The sequence below is a fragment of the Amborella trichopoda genome, chromosome 2 (assembly GCF_054954075.1).
Source record: "Amborella trichopoda isolate Santa Cruz 75 chromosome 2, AtrichopodaSantaCruz75HAP2 v2.0, whole genome shotgun sequence".
NCBI classification, from domain to species: domain Eukaryota; kingdom Viridiplantae; phylum Streptophyta; class Magnoliopsida; order Amborellales; family Amborellaceae; genus Amborella; species Amborella trichopoda.
This window is the reverse complement of record NC_142337.1, coordinates 53,559,401-53,583,423: the sequence shown is the minus strand read 5'-3', so window position 1 is coordinate 53,583,423 and position 24,023 is coordinate 53,559,401. Positions and strand designations below refer to the sequence as shown.

Below are 24,023 nucleotides of genomic sequence, written 5' to 3'. Positions count from 1 at the left end.
TTAAATCCAATTTTAAAACTTAATATTTTTTGTTATCTTTTGAATAAGAGTCAATTAGCATTGACATTACTTTTGTGCAGGTTCATTTTCTATTCAATGTTTACTAGAACTTCCAATTTAAATTTTAATTCTTAATTTCCATATGCCTTTTTAATTTATTTCTACCATAGACAGTTATTTTGTTGAAATTTGCGTTAGTTAGTTTCCTGTTTAATTTATTTAAGTTTCCAAGTTTTAGTTTCATTTCTCAAATTCCAAGATTTTCCACTTTCTTTGCTACATAGAGAGCTAATTTAACTTGTCTTTCGAACTCAGTTTTATTTCACAAATTCCATAGATTTTCTAGTTTCTTCTTAAAAATAGTTTATTTAGATAAGTATTAGCTGTTTTCACAAGAAAATTCCTATGTTTGCAAGAGATCCCATTTTGACTTTGTACTTGTCATTTTATAAAGAGAGAGAGAGAGAGAGAGAGAGAGAGAGAGAGAGATTGACTTTAGGGAAATTGGAGGAAGAACAGCGCCATGAAGTAGAATTCAAAGCTAAACCCTAGCTGATTGTCATATGTATATGATATATATTTGGATTTTTCTATTGTTAATACCCTAGAAAATCCTATAGATTACATTTAAAAAAGGGTGTGAACTGTTCAAATTAGTATAGTTGCCCATTTAATTACGAGAAAGCTTTATATGTGGCGCCACCCATGTATAAAGTATATGTGACCCCTGCTCTCAACCGTTAAATCTAAGTAGATTGCTGGGTCACAATATCACAAGTTGGCTTTTGAGTGTTAGATCTTGCTACGAGAGCTTGGCGTGTTTTATTTTTAAATTTTTAATCTTTATTCTACAAATTATGTTGCAGCGAAATTTGGGTGTGTATGCATCTGACAGGGGCTCACATGATAAAAATAAAATAAAACTTTCCTTTGACGAAAAATTATCAAAAAACCTTGAAACTTTCATGGGCATTTTGGTCATTTATTTCACGAGAATTTTTGAAATTTTTTTTCTTAGGTGCACCGTAAGAAGGTGGGACGCCCCAAATATCACTTAGAAAATTTTGCTAGGAAAAATACAAAAAACAAACAATATTTTGACATGACATTGTGACATGAGCAATCCTAACTGTCCATTATGATTGAACAGCTGAGAAGTGGGGTCACATACAGTTTATATGTGGGTGGGGTCACATAGAAATCTTTCCCCATAATTATTCTATGTTCATAAAATAATTAAGGATATCTTTTTATTAGAAAGAGTATCATTGATATTTTTAGAACAAAGACGAGTAATTATAGAGTGAAATTATAGGTACTTTATCAATACAAATGCACTTTATCAATACAAATGCCCTTGTCTTTTAGTGAATATTTCAAATATATCATTCTCGAGATGAAAAACATACCCTTTATCTTTTAGTATAAATATCAACACTATCCTTTCTAATGATAAAAATACCCTTATTCATTTTATAATAATAGAAATAAAGAAAGGGGAAACCAAAGTAATTTTGGTAGCTCACACCCTTTTATGTATGTAACCCATATGATTCATGGGAAGTTAACATAAGAAGAATCATGTATATATATGGGAATATTTTAAAATATATTATGTTAATGGTGAACATAGAAATTTCTACTCTGAAATTTTTTACAACAAAATGGCCTATAAATATAAAAATTACATTAATAATATAGCTTATTTGAAAATTTTGAGACGGGCCCTAAATTGCTTTAAAAGTCCACTCAATTCAAAAAAGTCAAATGAATCTTTTTAAAGTTGAAATTGAGTTTTGGAATAATTTTATAACGACAAAAATACCCTTCCTAAAAATATATGAACTATTTACAGTTAAAAGTGATTTTTGAACACGTAAGGTCATTTTGGTGATCAAAATTTTTGGAGTAATAAATTCTAAATTCACCATTAGTGTGATGTATTCTATAATAACCCAAATATGTGTATGTGTGTGTGTTTGCACGCCATTCTAGGCTACACCATTCTTATGGCGAACTAAGAATTTCCTAGTTTGAAACTTTTGACTACAAATAACAAATCTTAAAATTACATTAGCAACAACTTTTTGAAATTCAAAAGGACATATTTATCAATTTAAATTGCTTTTAAAACTTAAGGATGATTCAAAACGCTAAAAGAATCTTTTAAATCAGTAAGTGTTTTCTAGAGGGGCTTTGAAATGATGAAAGTACCCTTCTTAAATAATGAACTAAATAGTACAAAAGTCCTTGTTGAATATATAAGGGCTTTTTATAGTAAAAAATTTTGAAGTAGGAAATTTTAGGCTCACTAATAGAGTGGTGTGCCTATCTATATATATATATATATATATATATATATATATATATATATATATATATATATATATATATATATATGCCATGTTTAGGCAAACAGATTGCCATAAAATGGTGGGACGTCTTTGTCTACCATAATATTGAACCAGCCAATATACAGCTCAAACAAATCCCATTAGCATATGGCTCTCATTCATACTCCAACCCAAATAGCTTGGCAGAATATATTACCATAATGAAAAAGCAAAATCCTAGAGCCACCAAGGAGGAACTAGAAAAACAATTAATGAAAATATTTGAAGAAGAGGCAGAACTGCCCAAATTCATGATGCATCCGGCACACCCAGCACTCCCGAAATAGAAGTACCATCTGACTCACTAGACCCATCAGGACATGGAATGTCCCAGAAACATACCCTGTATTAACCAATCAGACCAAGATGTACATACCTTCAATAGTATTTGTGATATGACAAAAAGCAAGCAAATGTGATATAAAGCAAGAAAAGCAATATAGATATGACTAAAGCAAGGCAGACACAAGAAGATGTGACAAAAGCAACTAAAAGATAACTGATGCGACAGCCATTATCTGATGTAACAGCTACTACCTGATGAGACAGCCACCACTTGTGCCCACTAAAACTAAAGGACAGATGCCACCTGTAAAACACCACCGACAAAGTCAAGACCACCTGTCTTAGCCATCTCATCAAGCATCAACAAAATACGTGTTGTATGTAGCATAAAAATATATCAAACTACTTATAATAATAATAACACAGTTGGTATTTTGTTGATGCTTGATGAGATGGCTAAGACAGGTGGTCTTGACTTTGTCGGTGGTGTTTTACAGGTGGCATCTGTCGTTTAATTTTAGTGGGCACAAGTGGTGGCTGTCTCATCAGGTAGTGACTGTCACATCAGATAATGGCTATCGCATCAGTTATCTTTTAGTTGCTTTTGTCACATCTTCTTGTGTCTGCCTTGCTTTAGTCATATCTATATTGTTTTTCTTGCTTTATATCACATCTGCTTGCTTTTTGTCATATCACAAATACTATTGAAGGTATGTACATCTTGATCTGATTGGTTAATACAGGGTATGTTTCTAGGACATTCCATGTCCTGATGGGTCTGGTGAGTCAGGTGGTACTTCTATTTTGGGAGTGCTGGGCGTGCAGGATGCATCATGAATTTGGGCAGTTTCTGCCTCTTCTTCAAATATTTTCATTAATTGTTTTTCTAGCTCCTCCTTGGTGGCTCTAGGATTTTGCTTTTTCTTTATGGTAATATATTCTGCCAAGCTATTTGGGTTGGAGTATAAATGAGAGCCATATGCTAATGGGATTTGTTTGAGCTGCATATTGGCTGGTTCAATATTATGGTAGACAAAGACGTCCCACCATTTTATAGCAATCTGTTTGCCTAAACATGGCATATATTCAAAATTATTTGTATTATTTGGAGATATCACAAAGTTACATTTAACGATCCATGGAACTTGATACATAGCAATAAAATATAAGTGGTAATCTATATTGGGATTAGTCCCATTGAATTCAATAAAACGGTTTTGAGAGAGTTGCAGAGGTTCAGGAAGTATTTGGGTTAAAGATCCCATGTTGCAAACCAGTTACGAAACTAGTTTGGAAATGGAGTGTTTACAGGCATTTTAAACTGTAAGAACCAAGTGTGAGAATTATATGGGTTTTGAAGTGTCAGTATCTTATGCCAAGCATCAATGTAATCAGCATGTCTGTAATATTTATTTGGAAAATCTGGAGAATATAGTCTCTTGGCTTTTGAAGGGTCTGATCCCCAGTCTTCAAAGGATAATACTTTCCTTATTTGTAATTTTGAATATGCTACTATTTTTGAATTTTTCTGATTATAATGTACCAAAGAAATAGATTATGTTTCTAACAGAATCATTTCGTACCATTCTCTTGTTTTGGTACCTAGAGAGGGATAGAGATTATTGCATAAGTAATACTTAGCAACATTATTTGGGTTGTCATTCACATGTCTAGATTCTATAATTGCATCAGCAACAAAATAGGTTTCAAGATATTGAGATTTGCTTGGTAAAGTTGGTTTCTTTGGTGTAGAGGTTTGAAAAACTGGTGCTGGAGGAGAAGCTGGAGGTTGGCTTGAATAAGCTGGGTAATTGATATTTGGGGAATAGGAAATAGGACTATTACTGGGTGATAAAACAGGTTCCATTCGTATTGGTGACTGGGTAATATTTGCTGGAATGATATCCAGTGAAGTTTCCATAGGCGCTTTTCCCCTTTGTTTAGGAGTAGAAGTATTATTTTTATTCAAATTTGCATAAAACAAAGTTAGTGGAAAAGATAAAACTGGTGGATCAAAATGATCAATGTTGCCCTCCCTGCAAAAAATTGACGAGTAAGAAAATCAGGCAGATGGTTAATAGTTCCTTTTAGGTGTTCTATAGAAAAATCAAAAGATGATAAGATCGCCTGCCATCGAGCAAAGATTTGCTTAGAGACAATGTTTTGCACATCCTTAGTAAGGATATCAGTGGCGGCTTTACAATCTGTTCTAATAAGAAAATGAGTATTAAGAATATCACTCTGGAATTTCGTAACACAATGAACTATGGAAAGTATTTCTTTTTTCACAGTAGAATAATTTTGTTGAGTAGAATTCCAAGCTTTTGAAGTATATCGGACTAATTGTTCATTAAAATCTATTCGTTGTTTTAAAATACCTCCTAAGCCTAATTCAAAAGCATCACATTCTATAATTTTGAAAGCATTAGGATTAGCCAGATTTAAACAAGGTAATTCTTTAGCTTTAATTTTTATTTTCCTTATAGCTTGAGTATGTTCCTCCATCTATTTGGGAGGATTCTTTTTAAGCCGTTCATATAATGGTTTAGCATCTATAGCCAAATTTTCATAAAAGTCTACTATATAATTTAAACAGTCTAAAAATCTTTGTAATTCGGTTGTCTAAAATAATATCAAGAAATTTATCAGCAAATTGAATAGATCTTTCGATTGGTATAATTGTACCATAATAAATATGATGACCTAAAAATCTTACTTTTGTTTGAAAAAGATTTATTTTTTTGGCAGATACTACTAAACCTGCATGTTTGATTGCTTGTACAAATGTATGAATATGTTTAAAATGTTGTTCTATAGTATCAGAGAAGACTAAAACATCATCAATGTATACTATCATAAATTTATAATATGGATTAAGTACTTCATTCATTATTTTTTGAAATTCTGATGGAGCATTTTTTAGCCCGAATGGCATTACGTTCCATTCATACCGTCCAAATGGAACATTAAATGCAGTTTTATACTTATCTTCTTCTTTTATTTGTATTTGCCAATAACCAGATTTTAAATCAAATTTAGAAAAGATTGTAGCAGTAGCAAGTCTATCTAGTAAGTCTTTTTTATTAGGTATTGGATATCTAATCCATTGCAAAACTTTATTTAAGGGTTTATAATTTATTACTAATCTTGGTACTCCTCTTTCTTTTTTAGTATTTTTATTGATATAAAAAGCAGCACAGTTCCAAGGAGATGTACTTATTCTTATTAGATGTTTCTTTTGTATCATCAATTTCTTTTTTACAAAATTCTAATAAGGTTGTATTCATTTGTACTGGTCTAGCTTTAGTAGGAATTTTAGTTTCATCAAACCTTTTTCATAAGGTAATCCCACTATATGTTTCTTTCTTGCCCAAAATGCATTGGGAAGATTGCTACAAATTTCTGTTTCTATTTGAGTTCGAAGATTATTAATTTTTGTTATTATCTCAAGTTTTTCCAAGTCTTCTTCTATTTGTTTATATTTTATTTCTATTTTAAGAGAACATAGAAACTTTTCTTTATTATCTATTTTATCTTTGACTCTATTTATTTCTTTAAGTTTTGGTTTCTCTAAAAATTCAAACTTAATTGTTTGTACTACTCTAGATGTTTCAATTCCTATATTGTTAATTGTTATGGGATAAAATAAGGTTAGGAATGGGATTCCCAGTATGACTGCCAGACTTAAATTTTTGACCATAATAAAAGGTGTTGGAAAACAGTGTCCATTATTACATACCACGGCATTTGATAATTTGTATTTAATAAATAATCTACTACCATCAGCAGTATTAAATATTTGAGTGGTTTTATCAAAATATTTTGATGGAACTAAACCTTCATTAATACAATTTAAATCTACACCTGAATCTACTAAAGCTAATGTTTGGAAATTATATTATTCTTCAATGACAGTTTTTACTAATAAACCATTTTTTGGGAAATAATTTTATTTACTAAGTTTACAGATATATATTCTTAAACTTCTTTGGTTCCGAAGGTTTCTGGTTCTATATAACTAGGATCTGCTAGTTGATCAAATTCGATTTCATCTGTATCAGTTACAGTTCCTGATATGTCATTTTGTGATTCTAATACTTTGATTCTAGTTTTTAATTGTCCTACTTCTGTTTTGATTTCATTTACTTCTTTTTTTAATTCAGATATTGTGGGTTCCCTTTGAAGTATATCTTTTTTATTAATTCTTTTGAGTATTTCAGCAAAATTATAATCTTCTGGAGGTTTGAGTAGTGGAACTGGTTTATTTTTTGCCTTTGTTAATGTGATAAACTGGGTAATAACTTTTCTTTTTTCTTCGGGATCATTTATTTTTTCTATAAGGTCTAATATTAATTTATCTTCTTTAGATAGCATATTACAGGAACATTCTTCTATGTTCTGTTCAGATTCAGATTGTTCTGTTGAGGACATGAAATAATCTTCATCCTCTATTTGTCCTATCAATGTAGTATCAGTGGAAGATTCAGAAGAATTATCATCATATATTTGTATTATATCATATAGTTTATTTCTAATGGATTCTTCTAAGATTATAGTATCTATTTTCTTTTTTATTTTACATTGGCTTTTATAATGGCCAACTTTTCCACATTTATAACATACAGGTAATTTTCTTTTACCTTTATGATATTTGCATTTTGGAGAGAATCTTTTTATAAATTTTTCTTTTTTATGTGTTTTATAAGATTTCTTTTCTTTTTTCTCTATCTTATATCTTTTCTTTTAATGAAATTTATCTCTAGATTTTTCTATATGATATCCGAATTGTTCACAGAAGTCTCTTAATTCTTTTTTATCAGTCATTTTTTGTTTATCTAATTGTTTCTTTAATTTCATGTCTGTACATAGGGCTAATCCTTCTGCACATATTTCTGCAGATAATTCTCCTAATGTATAAACAGAATATGGCATTATTCCTCCATTTTTATTTTTTAATCGAGTTTTTACCTTTTCTGCAAATAAATATGGTAATCCAGCAATAAATTTTTCTTTCCAATGGTCCTGCTGGCTATCCTCTCTACTTAATAGTCTGGAAAAGAAAACATCTTTGTACCATTTATAATGAGATAGGGTTGGACATCTTAAATTAGATAACAAATCTTCAAATCTGGCTTCAAGTAAGGGTGTACTCCCCACAAAATGAAGTGTGATGGTGTAAATGAGAGTATTAACAGCATCACTTTCGGAATATAGAACGTCTTGATTATTTTCATTTTTAACAGTCCATTGGCGAGTATTATATAAAATTTGTTGTTTTGTACTTCAGGTAAGTGGAAATCCCACCAACCTCGAAGCCATCCTGTGAAACCACAGACAATGGCTTTGGCGACCTCTTGATCATGGTTGCCTACCATTTTGCATGCAGAGGCATACATGGTCATACGTTTCATAGTGTCTAATATTTGTTGTTTAGATAATCCATCTATATTCCAATTTACTATTGATCTTCCTGAATAGGAAATATTCTGGGCTTCCAAATCTTCTTCGAATTGTGTATTAACAGGGGTAGATCTATGATGATAGGGCCTAGCCGTTAAAGGTTTCCATGATTTTCCATATACTATTCTTTGAATATTATTACTATCTGGTTTAGGACTATTTTTTGTAAAAGCTTCTTCCATATTCTCTATTGTGTCAGCAGTTATTGGTGTCTCTTCTTGTAAGGTTAATGTAGATGATTCAAGAATTTCTGTAGTAATTTTCTCTTTTCCTTTCTCCTGAATTTTTAGAGTTTTCTCTTGAATTTCTAATTTAGATAATTTTGATATCAATTGGTCCATTAGGGTCTTATTATCTTCTCCAAAATTAAATCTTTCTTTATCAAGTGATGGAGGTCGTTTGAATAAAACATTTTTGGTTTCTTTTATAGGTATAAGTCTTAACATATTTTCAATTCTAGATGCTTGTCTTTCTAAAGATTGCATATATAAATTTGTATAGTTATTTTGTTCTATTACATGTGGAATTAATTCAGCTTTATGTACTATTTCTCCTGTAGTCATTTTATATGGTGTAGCTTTTGTTTCTAATTTTAATTCTGGTTTTGATCCTTTTATAACAACACTTTTCTCAGGAGGGTGAATACTTGTCATTGTATTTCCATCGGTTGTTTCATATGAAGTATATTGACTTTGTATTGTATTTATTTCAAAATTAGGAATATGTATTTTTCTTTTTCTACATATTTCTTTTAACCATACAAAAAATCCTTTATTATACCTTTATCTTTTTCGTGCCTTATTGTACTTTATATGAAATAATTCTACTAATCTAGGTTGACAATGTTTTTTATACCAAGTTCTTATTTCCTTATTTTCTTCAGATAAGTAATCTTGTTCTATAAATTGTTTACTAAGTCGTTTTTCTTCTGTAAGAGTTAAGACTTGAAAATCCATTTCTGAGTCAGTTATTTCTGGTTCAGATTTTTGTATTGACCTATATTGTGGGATGACAATATTTTCTCTTGTCCTATATAGACTTTTTAATTTTGGATTTATAGAAGAAGTAGAACTTCTTGGTAATTCTATTATAAGTCTAGTAGATGATTTTATTTCAGAATCATCTTTACTGTTATATCTTCTATTGTTGGTAAATTGAATTTCTATTTTACCATTAGGATTTTCTAAAATTCTTTCTGGAATATTATTTATTATTGGGGCTTGGTATTGATGATTTTCATTATAGATTGACCATGATTCAGGTAGGGTAATTTTTGACCATTCTATGGTTTTTGGTATGATAGTATTAGATTTTTCAATACTGGTTTGGAAAAATACTGTTTTTCCTCTTGTATCATGTTGTAAAACATTGGGGCATAATGTGGTCATAACCTTGTAATATATTCTATATACAATAGCTAAATTCTGAAATCCTGGAATCATATCGAAACCTTGGGTTTTTAGGTTAGGGTTAATACCTTGAGAATATTTGGATCCTTTAATGATATAGAATAATTTGGGAAGCAATTAAAGTATACTGGACCACTACATAAACTAGATTCTACCATGCCTAATAAGGAATCATTAAACTTATTATGTCTAGTATCTCTTAAACATACTAATATTGAATTATTAAGTCCTAACCTAGTTAATGGTTTAATGGCTACCTGTATTAAACCTATATGAAGATAATTATAACTTTTATCATTATGGGACTATATTATTTTACTAGTTAATAACTGAAAGTCTTCCTGGGTACCTGTTACAGACAAAGTTTGTTCTATGGTTTTTATAACATAACCTACTGTGAAATTAAAAGATCCTTTTTTATATATATCACTTATAGGGACTTTAAGTATATTCCAGTTCTGTATTTGTTTTTCGATATTATCGATCACCATTTCTTCTTTAAATAGCATCCAAAGAGTACTGCTACTAAGAGTAATACTTTAGGAGAGAGAAACCTAATTAAATTCCTTCATATATATATATATATATATATGGAAGCCACTACGCAACGCGTAGGGGCAAAACTGAACAATGTTTTCACCCATAGGCTCATCACTGTCTGAAAAAATCGGACAGCGTGGATAAAACGACCATCACAGACAAACTAGGTCCATAGCGGTAAAAAATTCACACGAAACTGCCGTCTGCTGCGGGTCAGTTCAATAAACTGCCACAGACATAGCAAGTCTGTGGTGGTGGCGAAACACTGTAGCATTTCTCCTATAGGCATTTTTTAGGTTTTACGTATATATATATATATATATACCCTTCCTAAACCTGAAACCTCCAAAGCTGGTATGAATGTGATAGAAAAAGTCCAGGATTGTAAATACATAAACCTAGTAGACAAGATAATAGCCCAAAAATGGTTTACTAATATCAAAATCGTGGTTCAAAAAGAATACAGTTTCCAAACTACTGCCCTGAAAGATTCAGGAGCTGACCTAAATTGCATTAACGAAGGATTAGTTCCAACTAAATATTTCAGCAAACCTACCCAAGTCTTAATACTGTCGATGGCAGCAAAATGCTTATTAATTATAAATTATCAGATGCTGCAATTTGCAATAATAGTGCTTGTTTCAAGTTCCCCTTCATACTGGTAAAAGGTTTATATATATATATATATATATATATAGCCTAAGCTTTACGTTTAAAAGTAAAGCCACACTCCGGATTATGCATTTTTTATGCTGAAACCCCTATGATGGCATGAAAAAACTATTGCTGCCCTTGATTTCGAAATTGAAGATTTAAAAATGGTGCAAATCTAGTGGATCTATAAAAAATAGAAAATAGACAGTCCACATAATGCGTTACAATTACATTATTTTTAGCATTTGGAATTCATTTATTTCAGTTCCATATTTGTCGAAGTCAAGATGATCAATTTCAGGGTATTCTAGCACTAGGACTACATTTTTTGGGGGGGATTTGAGGTATGGATTGACATTTTATCATAAGGTTTTCTTTCTTGATGAAGTTTTTATAATAAGGTTTAGACCTTATATATCGCACTAACCTTCAACCCTAGAATTTCGTAGTCCAAAATATTTTACCGTGAAACTCCCTTATAAGTTCAAAAACGACTTTTAATTATAAACAATTTATGAATTTCAGGAAGAGCATTTTTCCTTTTTCAAAATCCCTTCAATACTCACTCGCAAATTTAAACAACTTCTTTTGACATTCTAGATGATGCTTGGATTTTAAAAGCAATTTAAAATGACAAATATGCCCTTTTTGAAATTTTCAAATAAGCTAATGTTAATAGTTTCTTATTCCTCGAGCCATTTATTTTGGGGAGACCTTTACATGTGGTGCCACCCACATATAAAACATTGTGACTGCTATTCTCACCCATCCGGTCTAAATAGATCGCTAGGATAGCCTCAATCAAAACGTAACACCTAAAACTGTTTTATTTTTAATTTTTAATATAAAGCATACTGACATGAAATTTTGGAGTGCCCACTACTTACAAGGGCACACCTAACAAAAATAAAATAATATTCTTGATAACATAAAAATAACCAAAACACCCTGGCAAGTCACATGAGTTTTTTGGTTAATTTTTTATCAAAAATATTTTTTATTTCTATTAGATGTGCTCCGATGTGAAGTGGGCACACTACAAATTTTCATGTCAAAATGATTTGGAAAAAAAAAATACTTTGTGCCGCCAGATCAAGATCAAACTCTCAAAAGGCTAACTTGTGGCATTATGATTAAAGTTATCCCAGCCATCAATTCAAATCAGACAACTAGAAGTAACAATCACATATGTTTTATATGTGGGTTGTGCCACGTATAAAGGTTTCCCTTTATTCTGGCTTATCATAGGTTTAGTCTACAACCTCACCAAGTTTGTCTTATTTCCAAGAACTAATACACTCTGACATATACATTATATGATGTCCAAGCGGATCCATACTTGCCAATGACTCGAAGTGAAGTCCCTTCTGTAAAGAATGGCGAGGACGGATCCAAGTCTTGCAATCCAATCAAAATACCATGTTTAATTGGCAATGATGCCATCTGACTGCCTGCCTTGTCACCTAAGATAACTTATTATCTCCTGCAAATGGGAACAATCACATGAACAACGATCAATGAATTACAAAATGGTAGCCCTGAATAGTCTTTTTATTTTTGTATTATCTAAATTTCATTAAACTAAGAAATGGATATACAAGAAGTCATTTACAAGTACAAACCATCTACAAAATTAAAACTAAGATAATGCCCTACTCTTTCAAATGATTATTATTCATGTTGAGACAATATTCTGACTAAGGCATCCGCAATTCGACTCCCTCCACAAGTTGTGGAAGGTGACTTTCAATGTTTCAAGTATCATGGATATTTCTTTAACTCCCATTATCTTTAATTTCCTCATCCGGTGTTTCCCATCGATGCAATATGCTCTTCATTGTAGGGAAACTTTGACTAAAGCAATCCAATGGTTTATGAAGTGCATTGTTGAATTCCCAATGCCAAATACTCTAAAAAATTCATGTGCAAAAAATATCCACGTGTGCATAGTGCAACCACATGAAACCAGATAAAAATTCTGTAAGTATGAAGGTAATCAAGCACTTCCATAGTGGACTGGCCCAAATGGGAACTCTACCATCCACATGCTGAGTATGCCTTCTATAGAAAGAATCTGTCATCCGTCCTCGACAATGGATGGTGCACCTGAACAGGAATTCCGCTGAATATCAACCATTTTCAGTCAATGGAACCACAATTCATCCCCATGAATTTTCAGGATGACAACCACGGTGTGAATGGCATGTGATACCCATATGAAATACAAAGTGGAATACTGAAATCCAAGCATTGCAATTTAACATTAACAGCAAAGATGGAGTTTCTTAAGAAAGTCTTGACAAGCCCACCATTAATCCATGAAGCATTTCATATCAATAGCATCACAAACTATAATTATACAATTTATAAATATTCAAAATTTCATGCACTAATGAAAAGCAAAACTTAGTTGAAAGCTCACCAAGTGGAGAACTGTACAATTACAACGTAGCATTAAAATCGGACACAATATGGTTGACCAAAATGCTTATCTAGTATGCCACTGCTAGTGTTATTAGACACTAGATGTAAACATGCTGATAATTTCAGTCCAATTGATCTTCCAGTTGGGATAGTAAGCTGGTCTAGAAAATTGAGAAGAAGATTCCCTTTTCAGGTGACAAATATAATAGCTCATTAATGACCAACAAGATTATAATCAGACTGACACAAACTGCACATTGCCCTCCCCACCTTACATGCACCAATTTAACTGTCATCTATGACCCTAATGATCCTAAAAACCGTTTAGCTATTTAGTTATAAGAAAACTTGAAAGGAAAATAGCATCTTGGAAATGTTGCTTCCTATCCTTGGGTGGCTGCATCACTCTAATCACGTCTACCTCACCCAACATACAAATCTTTCAAATGTCCCTATTCCTTATCCTTGGATGGCTGCGTCACTCTAATCAAGTCTACCTCACTGAACATCCAAATCTTCCAAATATCACTATTTCACATACCAATGAGTATATCTCACAAGTCGGAAAGTCTCATGAGCGACTCCTTATGGAAGGCATCGAACAATACCAGCAGCAAGCAAATTGTAAAATAGGAAAACATCTTTTTCTACCAAAGAAGGCTGTGTTTGGGCTTGGGCTTTAGGAACCTTTAAACCACCAACGCAGCTCTATGAGATGGTGGTGACGCTTTGCCACAAGCCATGAGCACTTTTGGAGGTCTGTAATTCTCCGTAGATACAGGATGGATAGCTTGGGGTGTTGCCCCAAATCCCATCAACAGTAAGGGCCCCTTGGACCTGGAATGAATTAGGCAAAGAGATACCATTCTCTTGGTGCATTTCTCACCAGGTGCAGAGACCACACAAGGTTTTGGAAAGGCATGTGCTGGAGGATCAAGCATTTGAACAAGCTTTCCTGACTCTTTTCAATGTGGCTATGAATAAGGAAGTAGTCATCACGGAATATGTGATCCAAGAGGTGGTCATCTGGTTTGGACCCCCTGCTCCGTCAGAATCAATGACAACAGGACTGCTGATCTTCTCTCCCTCATGGACAGCCTTCAACACTTAATGCCTCTTTCTAGCTCAGACAAGATTGTATGGTCTCCCAGCCAAGAATGCACTTTCACATGTCCTACAAGATCTCAGACCCCACTTCCCCCACCCATGACTCTACACACAGAGCCTGGCCACCATCCGCTTTCCCCAAGGTCAGGCCTTTTAGCAGGCTCGCCATAGACTTCTGGGCTTCTCACACAAAGAAGAGTTGATACTACACCTCAGGCGTCCTCAACCAGTGGCATCACATTAACCAATCTTCCCCAAAAGATACTTTGAGATCCTCCTTGTGGCTGCCCTTCCCCCCCTCCGCACCATGGCAGCTCTTCCATGAAAACTGGTACTGCCAGTGTCAGAGGACTGATCAGATCCCACTTGGGCGAGATTCTCTTGACTTTGTCGGGCACAGATGGTATAAGTGAATGCCTCTTTAACAACACACTGGCACACCTATGCAGCATGCAACTCTTTAACTGATATTGGGGCTCCCCACTCCTCATTAAAGGCGACTCACTTAATGCCATCTCTTGGGAAACCAAAACCACCCGTTGCCTGCAGAGACTCGAAAGCAGCTTTAAGCAAATCTCCCACCTATGCCGTGACCTCTCAGATACTTTCCAACATACTTGGCGCGAGGCAAATGTGTCACTCAAGGAGTCACCATTCACTCACTTTTAGTGACCCGAAGGCCTAAATCCCACCCATCATAATTTGTACAGCCACCATGTACATTTTCTAAATGAAAAATTGTAACTAATACCCTTGTGAGATATTTTCCACTACACACCAATTGTACAAGTTTCTAGCAGAATACAAGGAGTTATTTATTAAAAAAAAAAAAATCTCTATTAAATTTGGAAACAAACTGGAAAAGAAAATGACAAATGCGAAGCAGTACTTGTGTTAAATGTGATGAATGAGTATAACGAAATGGTTTAGGATTACTTTTCAATAGGTAAAATGAAATCAGAAAGAGAAACATGGGCAGAATACAAAAATCAAGAGTTTGTGGTAAGTGTCATTGCATATCACACAGATACTAACAATATCTACAACTAGAGCTTTCTCTTGACAGCTCAATAAAGCGTCATGTTGACAGCCAAAGATGATTACTAAAAAGTTGAACAAGAAACTATGATGAAATCCACAAAGAGAATTACCATCAAGACCCACCTCAAGATTGGCCAATCTATCATCTTTTTGGTTGGCTTCACTTGCCTATGACCAACACCTATGCCCCACAATGGACTAAGAGAAGAGATTCTCATTAGTATATATACCTAAATACCTTTCAGAAAAACATAATATATCATGTAAAGAGAGATAAAACAATACAGGGATAACTATACCTTATATTAAGCAATAGACAAATGGCTACACTACTATGAAAAGCTCCATCTAAGGAGCTCACATACAGCATAATCCCTTGCCTACTCTCTCCTAGCCACACATCCTGCATTGTCCTACATAAGTAGATTATGTACATAGCAACCAAAACAACTCCATGGAAATGCCTCTACTAGTGGATAGTGAGAATAGGTAAACAAGAACTGGGAAGAAAATTTACTATTAGGTTATCAGGAGGCAACTTCTCACAAGCAGAGACTTGCTTCAGCATAATTCTCTCAATACTAAGATCTATCATTCAATCAGGCCTTTGTGAAAACGCAAATGCCACACAAGAGGGAGAAACGCCATCTCTTAACAATTAACACCTATAAAGTTGGACCATAAGCCATCGTAACAACTTAACCAATCCTCCTTGTGACATTCAATCCACTTCATAATGATCTTGGTTTCATCCCCCTTTGCTTGGAAATGCTATCATTTATTCCCACATATCAATACCCTGTAGAGGCTCATTGTCACCAAACCATGTATAACAACGGACTGAGCTCCACAAATTGTTTCCCAAGAAGCAATAAAACTACAGGGAGGTAATTAAGGCCTTGCTCTTTTCCTTCTTACAAAAGAATATGGTACACAAATATTACACCCATTGAGCATATCCATGCACAAGAATAGCCAATCCAAGGGAAAACCCTTGAAGCATCTTCCATACTTCTACTTTGACCTGCTAATTAGAAGAAAATAATTAACATTTACAGAAAATAGTGGTTAGACCAGACTCTCTAGTAAAGGCATTCTTCAATAACTTCTACAGATTCCACACTTGAAAAACTATCAAAAGGCATTCTGCAATAACTTCTATAGATTCCCCGCTTGAAAAACTATCAAATGGTCAAAGATATCGCAGAGATACACTTTTATCCTAACCACAATTCCAATCCTTTTTACTCTAATGCCAAAGGGCCTAACATGCCATCAGCTACTTGCTTAAGACTGCTTCACTTGGAAAGGTCTTCTACTCCTATGTAAGCCTCAAGGACCATCAAACCAAGAGATGGGTTTTGTGGGGAGAAGAGAGAGAGTGTGTGTGAGAGAGAGAGAGAGAGAGAGAAAGACTCTTATGACAGGTTCATCCAGATCCTTGCACAACAATCCTCACAGCTTGCGGGGCACTCTCTTTAGTAGCCACAAGAGGATGCATATTCCAAGTAGTGGTCAACAATCAACTGGATCATTTTATTTTTTCTCATCAAACAATAATTGATGGAAAAACCCCAGACTGCTTGATAAGGATCAAGCAGTTTTTTTGAAGAAGATAACAAGAAAAACAGTATATTCCCTCTTCCAGGAGGGTACCTCAATTTCCAGCAAGAAAGAAGAGAGTATTTTCATTCAATAATTTTTGCAATCTGCGTACAACCCTTTGTCCCCTCTCTACCGCTATCAAATCTTCCTAAAAATCAGTTAGCAACTTTTAAGGAAACTATCCTAACAAATAGCTCAACTAACTAATTGAATTAATTCAAAATAAGAAACTAACTTGACTCCTACCATTTAGGTCCTGATGATTATTCAAAATAAGAAACTAACTCCTACCATTTAGACACTGATACTTATTCAACTTTAGCCAAATGGGCACCCAACATTCTTGCCCCCTTGAAATCAACCTTGTCCTCAAGGTTGAAAGTGTGGATACTTCTCTTTTAGCAGATGCGAAATTTCCCAGGTTGCATCAGCAGAGACCATGTTAGACCATTGAACTAAGACCCTCGATTTCTGCGGTTAACTAGCTTGCGGTCGAAGATTGCAACAGGCTCAAGCTTGAATGTTTTGTCTTCATCAGTCTCAGGCAAGTTGGCCTGCATAACAACGCGATCACCTAACTTCTTTTTGAGGCAAGATACATGGAACACTGGGTGCACACAAGACCCATTGGGTGCCACCTTTCCAATTTCGCTGAATGACGGGAAAGGGGCCATAATATCTCAGAGATAGCTTCATGGCATGGCGAACTGCCAAAGTGGACTGTTGATACGGCTGTAAATGAAGATATAATAGGTCTCCAACCTCAAATTCATGTTCCGAATGATGACGGTCTGCTTGTTGCTTCATACAATTTCGAACCCCTTCCAAATTCGGTTTTAGAAGCCGGCGAACAGCCTCTCGAGCTAACAAACTTCTATCCACAACATCAACATTTGTAGCTCCTGTGACATAAGGTATCACTGCCGGAGGTGGCTGGCCATAAACCACCTCATATGGAGACATCCGGGTGGATGTGTGAGTTGCAGTGTTACACCACCACTCTGCTAACGACAACCACTTAACCCAATGCTTCGGTTTGTCCCCAGTGACACATCGCAAATATGTCTCAAGACAGCGATTAACCACTTTCGTCTGGCCGTCAGTTTGCGGATGATAAGACGAGCTCATCTGTAGCTGCATCCCTTGTAGCCAAAAGAATTCCTGCCAAAACTGACTAATGAAGACAAGGTCATGGTCGCTAATGATGGACTTTGGCATCCCATGTAACTTGAAAATGTTGTCTAGAAAGGCTTGGGCTACCGTTATGCTGAATACGGGTGAGACAATGGGATGAAGTGGGTATATTTGCTCAATCGGTCAACCACCACATAAATGACACTCTTCCCAAAAGAGACCGGCATCCTTTCTATAAGATCCATGGAGACTTCCGTCCAAACTCAATATGGAATTGGCAAGGGCTGCAATGTACCCAAGGTAGCCACAGTTTCCCCTTTGTAACTTTGACAAGTATCACACTCTGCAACAAACTTGCGCACATCGTGCCGCATTCCTCTCCAATAAAGTGATCTTGCCACCCTCTTTTGTATCTTATGCACTCCCGAATGTCCTCCTTCAAGGCTGGAGTGAAATTCTTGTAACACTTGAAATTTCAAGGGTGACTTAGTTCCTAGCACAAGCCGTCCTTTGTAATGCAACTCGTCCTGGGTCCAAGTGAAACCCGAGTGAGCAGTAAGATCACGTGAGATGGCGGTAATAATGCCCTGCAGCTCCATGTCTTCATCCCGACCCCATTTAACATTCTCGAACCAGATATGATGGGGAGAAGATATAGCCAAAACAACAGCACTATTGGCATCTTCTTTTTGGCGAGATAATGCATCAGCAGCTCTATTTTCACTACCCTTCTGATATAAAATCTCATAATCATACCCCATGAGTTTCATGAGCAATTTTTGTTGAGCTGAAGTGACTACCCGTTGTTCCAACATGAATTTCAAACTATGATGATCCGTATGGATCTTAAAATGTCGGCCCAACAAATTTGGTCTCCACTTGGTGATTGCATGTACAACTACTAATATCTCCTTCTCATAAGTAGAAAGGCCCAGGTTGCGTCCAAAAAGAGCCTTGCTTGTAAAGGCTATGGGACATCCCTCTTGCATTAGCACCCCTCCAAACCAATGTCGAATGCATCACACTCCTGTGCTAGAGAAGTCTAGTAATGCGAGGACTAGTGTGGTGGTCATGGCCACCTTGAGTTCTTCAAAAGCCTGCTCAGCCTCTTGGGACTAAAGAAATGAGTCTTTTTTTAACATATCAGTTAACGGCTTACTGATTTTTCTATATTCCTTCACAAATCTTCGATAATATCCAGTCAACCCAAGGAACCCGTGTAAGGCCTTGAGCATCTTTGGTTTAGGCCACTAAGTCATGCTGGCGATCTTCGATGGATCAACTGTCACTCCATCACCTGAAATAATGTGGCCCAGATAATCGAGCTCACAACGCCCAAACAAGCACTTGGAGTGCTTTACGAATAGTTTGTGTTCCCGTAACACATCAAGGGCACACCTCAAATGTATTAAGTGGTCAAACCAGCAGAAGCTATAAATCAAATGTCATCAAAAAATACTAGAATAAACTGGCGAAGATAGGGTCGAAATACCTCGTTCATAAGCCCCTGGAAAGTGGATGGTGCATTTGTCAACCCAAATGGCATCACCAAAAACTCATAATGCCCTTCGTGAGTGCTGAATGCCATCTTGTGCACATCGTCTGCATGCACCTGGATTTGGTGATAGCCAGACCTAAGATCTAACTTGGAGAAAAAACAAACACCATGTAGCTCGTCTAAGAGCTCATCTACCACCGGAATTGGATATCAATCTTTGATGGTGAGTCGGTTCAAGGCGCGATTGTCAACACACATGCACCAAGAACTATTCTTCTTTCGAACTAGTAAGACCGGCGAGGAGTATGGGTTTGTACTAGGTCGAACAATACCAACTTCAAGCATTTCACGCACAAGTCTTTCTATTTCATTCTTTTGCACATATGTATACCGGTAAGGCCGCACATTTGCAGGTTGGCTCCGAAAAAGCAGGGGAATCCGATGGTCATGGGTCCGTTCTGACTATAGCCCCATAGGCTCCGCAAAGATGTCTTCATACTCAGATAAGAGTACCTGCATTTTTGGATCAGTAGCCCCTTCATTTTCAGGGGCAGCCAAAGAGAAAAGCTGAGCCAACATTCCTTTTCCCCCCTTGCTAATGAGCTTACCCATATGAGATGGATCAACATGGGATACTGCACCCTTCTAAGCCCCGCGTAAATCATGTTTCTTTCCATCAAGGGTAAACTCCATCCGCAGTCATGAGAAGTCACATAGTATGGGGCCCAACGTAACCAGCCACTGTACGCCCAAGACCAAATCACATCCGCCAATTGGGAGCAGCCGCCCATCAGCCTAGAAAGTTGTGCCCAGCATCACCCATTAGAGATCCTTGCAAATCACGTTGCTAATCAATTTGCCATTGTCAGCTACATAAACATCCAAGGGCGGAGCAGCTTGCACTAGACAACCGGTTCGCTTGGCAACTCAGGGGTGGTCTACAAAATTGTGTGTGCTTCCTGAATCAATAAGAATAACAATCTGTTGCCGTTTGATGAAACCCCGCACTCTCATGGTTTGGGTTGAAGTTGACCCAGATATGGCATTCACGAAAACAATTGGGTCCTTCTCATTATCAGTGGGGTCCTCTTCTTGCTCAACATCAGCCTCATCACCACTTTCATGGACAGTCTCGACGTCTACGACATCAAGTAAGTACCGTTGCTGCCCTTTGCAGCAATGGCCTGGGGCATACTTTTCGTCACAATTGTAGCATAACCCCTGGTCGCTTCACTCTTTCAGCTCAGCCAGTGAGAGCCGTTTGATCGGTGGAAGCCCCATCAAACTAGGTGGTTTAGCTGGTATCACAGCCACTTTTGGGATGTCGGTGCTAGCCAATGGAGCATTAGTTTTGGCCATCCCGAACCGACGAATATCAGCATGCTCTTCTTGTAGTTGCGCCAAGCCGATAACTTGTGTGATGTTTGTAGGTCGAAACATCTGCACTCCTGGCCAGAGGTCCTCTCTAAGTCCGCTGATAAAACAACTGACATAGAAGTCATTAGAAAGTCCCCTTGTTTTGTTTGCCAGTTGCTCGAATTGTTCTTGGTAGGCACTAACAGTGGAGGTTTGTTAGTGGAGGTTTGTTTTATCTTGCAAAGCGCACCAGCAAAATCTTCATAGGGATTAGGCCCAAACCTTGTGCACAGAGCACTGACAAACTCGCTCCATGGTACCTGTCTAGTGGTCTTCTTGAACCATTGGTACTACTAGAGTGCCTTCTTCTCTAGATGGATGGAGGCCAGGGCCACTTTCTGGCTTTCTGGGGTGTTGTTACATTCAAAAGAAGTGCTCTACCCTATCTACCCACCCCAAGGGTTCCTCTCCATCAAACCTTGGAAAATCAACTTTTGCATGCCTTGTTGGGGCTCTCCATCAAACCTTGGAAAATCAACTTTCGCATACCTTGTTGGGGCTATTCTAGCAGCCATTATCATTCACACTGGTTTAACAATATTCGAGCCCCCCATTTCAGATTGATGATTGGCTTGAGACGACGACAATACATCATATTTGAGATTGATGGCAGCCACCAATTACCAAATTTCTTGTAGAGCCTCACCATGCTTTTCATTGTTATCTTTGATTTGTTTGAGCTCCATCTCAAATATCCTGGCCTCCTGTTGTCTAGTTCCATCTGCCATGATTTCTCACCACAAGTTCAAGGTTTACTCTGATACCAAATGATAAGGATCAAACAGTTTTTTTGAAGAAGATATCAAGAAAAACCAGCAAATTCCCTCTTCCAGGGTAAGCTCAATTTCCAACAAGAAAGAAGAGAGTATTTTCATTCAAAAATTTTGAAATCTGCGTACAGCCTTTTGTCCCCTCTCTACAGCTATCAAATCTTCCTAAAAATCAGTTAGCAACTTTTAAGGAAACTATCCTAACAAATAGCTCAACTAACTAATTGAATTAATTCAAAATAAGAAACTAACTTGACTCCTACCATTTGGGCCGCGATGCTTATTCAAAATAAGAAACTGACTCCTACCATTTAAGCCCTGATGCTCATTCAACCTTACCCAATTGGGCACCTAAAACTACCAGTCTCCTAAGTCCAGTATTGCATGCCAACTTACTTGCAATGATAAGGGATTTCTGTATTTCAGAACCAAGACGGTAAAAAAAAGGGAGATATCCCAGAAATACCCCATGACTTTTATTACACAGGTAAGATTGCTTAGCCAAGACAACTAAGATTATAATACCAAGTGCAAATTCATGATAACTACATTTAACGTTTCACCTTTCTGAACAATAAAATAAAAAATCATTTTTGGATTTTGTTTTATTTTTTATCTTTATGTGTATAGCCGGAGGTTATACTCAGATCGAAACCCAGTTGAGGACCTTCCAATATAATGACACACATTTGATGCGGCCATCAAATGCGAACCCGAAACCCCAATATTGATTATAGCCAGCAAGGTTGGGTTAGTAATCAGGTAATATCTGCGCTCAAATATCCAAATACAAAAGTATAAAAACCCACAGTTCCCATGAACGTTTTAGTACCGAATGAACAATGCAGAACACAAAAAAAAAACAAATCCAGAACACAAATCCAATGTCGAAAATAACCATACCAACCGAAAACCAGAGATTCTGACCATTGAATCGATTTGAAGAGACCACGGTTTTCCCCTAGCTAATTACTGCTCTGTAACTGGTAACCTGTGACAAGAGAATTTTTTTTGTTGTCTACTTTCTCCTTTTCAGTTGAAGCAATTTAAATTCGGCCTTTGGGTTTTGCATAAAATAAATGGTGGAGTTTGAAAATAGTGCATCTTCTAATGCAATTTTGGTCTATCAATTTTCAAATTCTCATATATAAATGTTCGATCTACATTATTTTTAGGGTTTTAAATTTTATAATTGATGGCACAAATATATTTTTAAGGCTATCACAAATATTTATAATTAGTGATACAAATATATTTTTAAGGCTATCACAAATATTTATAATAGGGAAAATTACAAAAAAACTTAAAACTACACTTTTTATGCAACTTAACCCCAACAAAACCTTTTCTTTCATTTTTTCCCCAAAATATACTCTCTATGCAAATACCCTAACGAAATAAAAAAAATACCTAAACTATCCTGCTTTACTTTTACCTTACCCATGCCTCTCTCTCCTCTATCGCACCAAAATACGGCGCTCCAGTACTATGTAAGTGCGATCCGACAGTAGGGTTCCGACACTATATAAAGTGTGGTCCGACGATAGGGCTCCGAAATTAGGTAAAGTGCGGTCCAGCAATAGAGCTCCGACACTATATAAAGTGCGGTCCGACAATTACAAAAGGCGGTCCAACAGATGCAAAGAGCGGTCCGGTAGTATGTTACTGGATTCTAGGGCTCCGGTACTATGTAAATGGATGTCCAATAGTACTCAGTAGTTGTCTTAGGGCGGTCCGACACTTGTGCGCTCCGACAATGTGATGGTGCGCTCTGGCAATGTGCTATTGAAGTCCAAAATTCAATGTTAAATCTGGCCAAAATGATTATTGTGTACAAGATGGGCTTTTCTGTCTAAAAAAAATAAAAATTTTCCGTTTGGGGTATTTGCATAGAAAGTTAGTTTTGGGGAAAAAAAGTGAGAGAAAAAGTTGGGTTGACGTAAATTGCATAAAATGTGTAGTCTTGGGTTTTTTTGTAAATTTATAATATTGAAACCAGATTTCTTGACACTATTTGATGGTGCGCTCTATTTTGATTGTTTAGAGCCTCAACTGTATACAAACTGCACCCTTTTGTAAATATTAACAATACTGCATACAATGTATTTTTTTTCTATCATATTTACTTCTGGCCTGTTACACGACCCAATACACCCTACGTGTTGGGTTATTCTAGAATGCATCATAATAATGGTGAATTTAGAATTGGAAGAAGTTTTCTAAACAATCAAATTAGGGCGCACAAAAAAAACTTAACTAAAAGATATTGTTTTGGTACCCAAATATC

The 24,023-nt window shown here is 35.8% G+C and overlaps 1 protein-coding gene across 7 annotated transcripts in view; it reads right to left on the bottom strand.

The window, feature by feature from the left end:
- Positions 1–22,990, bottom strand: part of MDO1 (telomere-capping, CST complex subunit) — a 39,062-nt gene extending 16,072 nt beyond the window's left edge. The window contains exons 1-3 of one of the 7 annotated variants that reach the window (XM_020665425.2): positions 22,640–22,783; positions 12,780–12,847; positions 12,081–12,224 (exon numbers count right to left, since the gene is read on the bottom strand). In XM_020665425.2, coding sequence (XP_020521084.1) covers positions 12,081–12,184 — 104 coding nt within the window. In that variant the 5' untranslated portion in view covers positions 12,185–12,224; positions 12,780–12,847; positions 22,640–22,783. Of the gene's footprint in view, positions 1–12,080; positions 12,225–12,779; positions 12,848–15,436; positions 15,512–22,639 lie in introns of all 7 variants that reach the window. The other 6 variants (XM_088858550.1, XM_088858549.1, XM_011624001.3 and 3 more) reach the window with 6 other exon arrangements.
- Between the last annotated feature and the right edge of the window lie 1,033 nt (positions 22,991–24,023).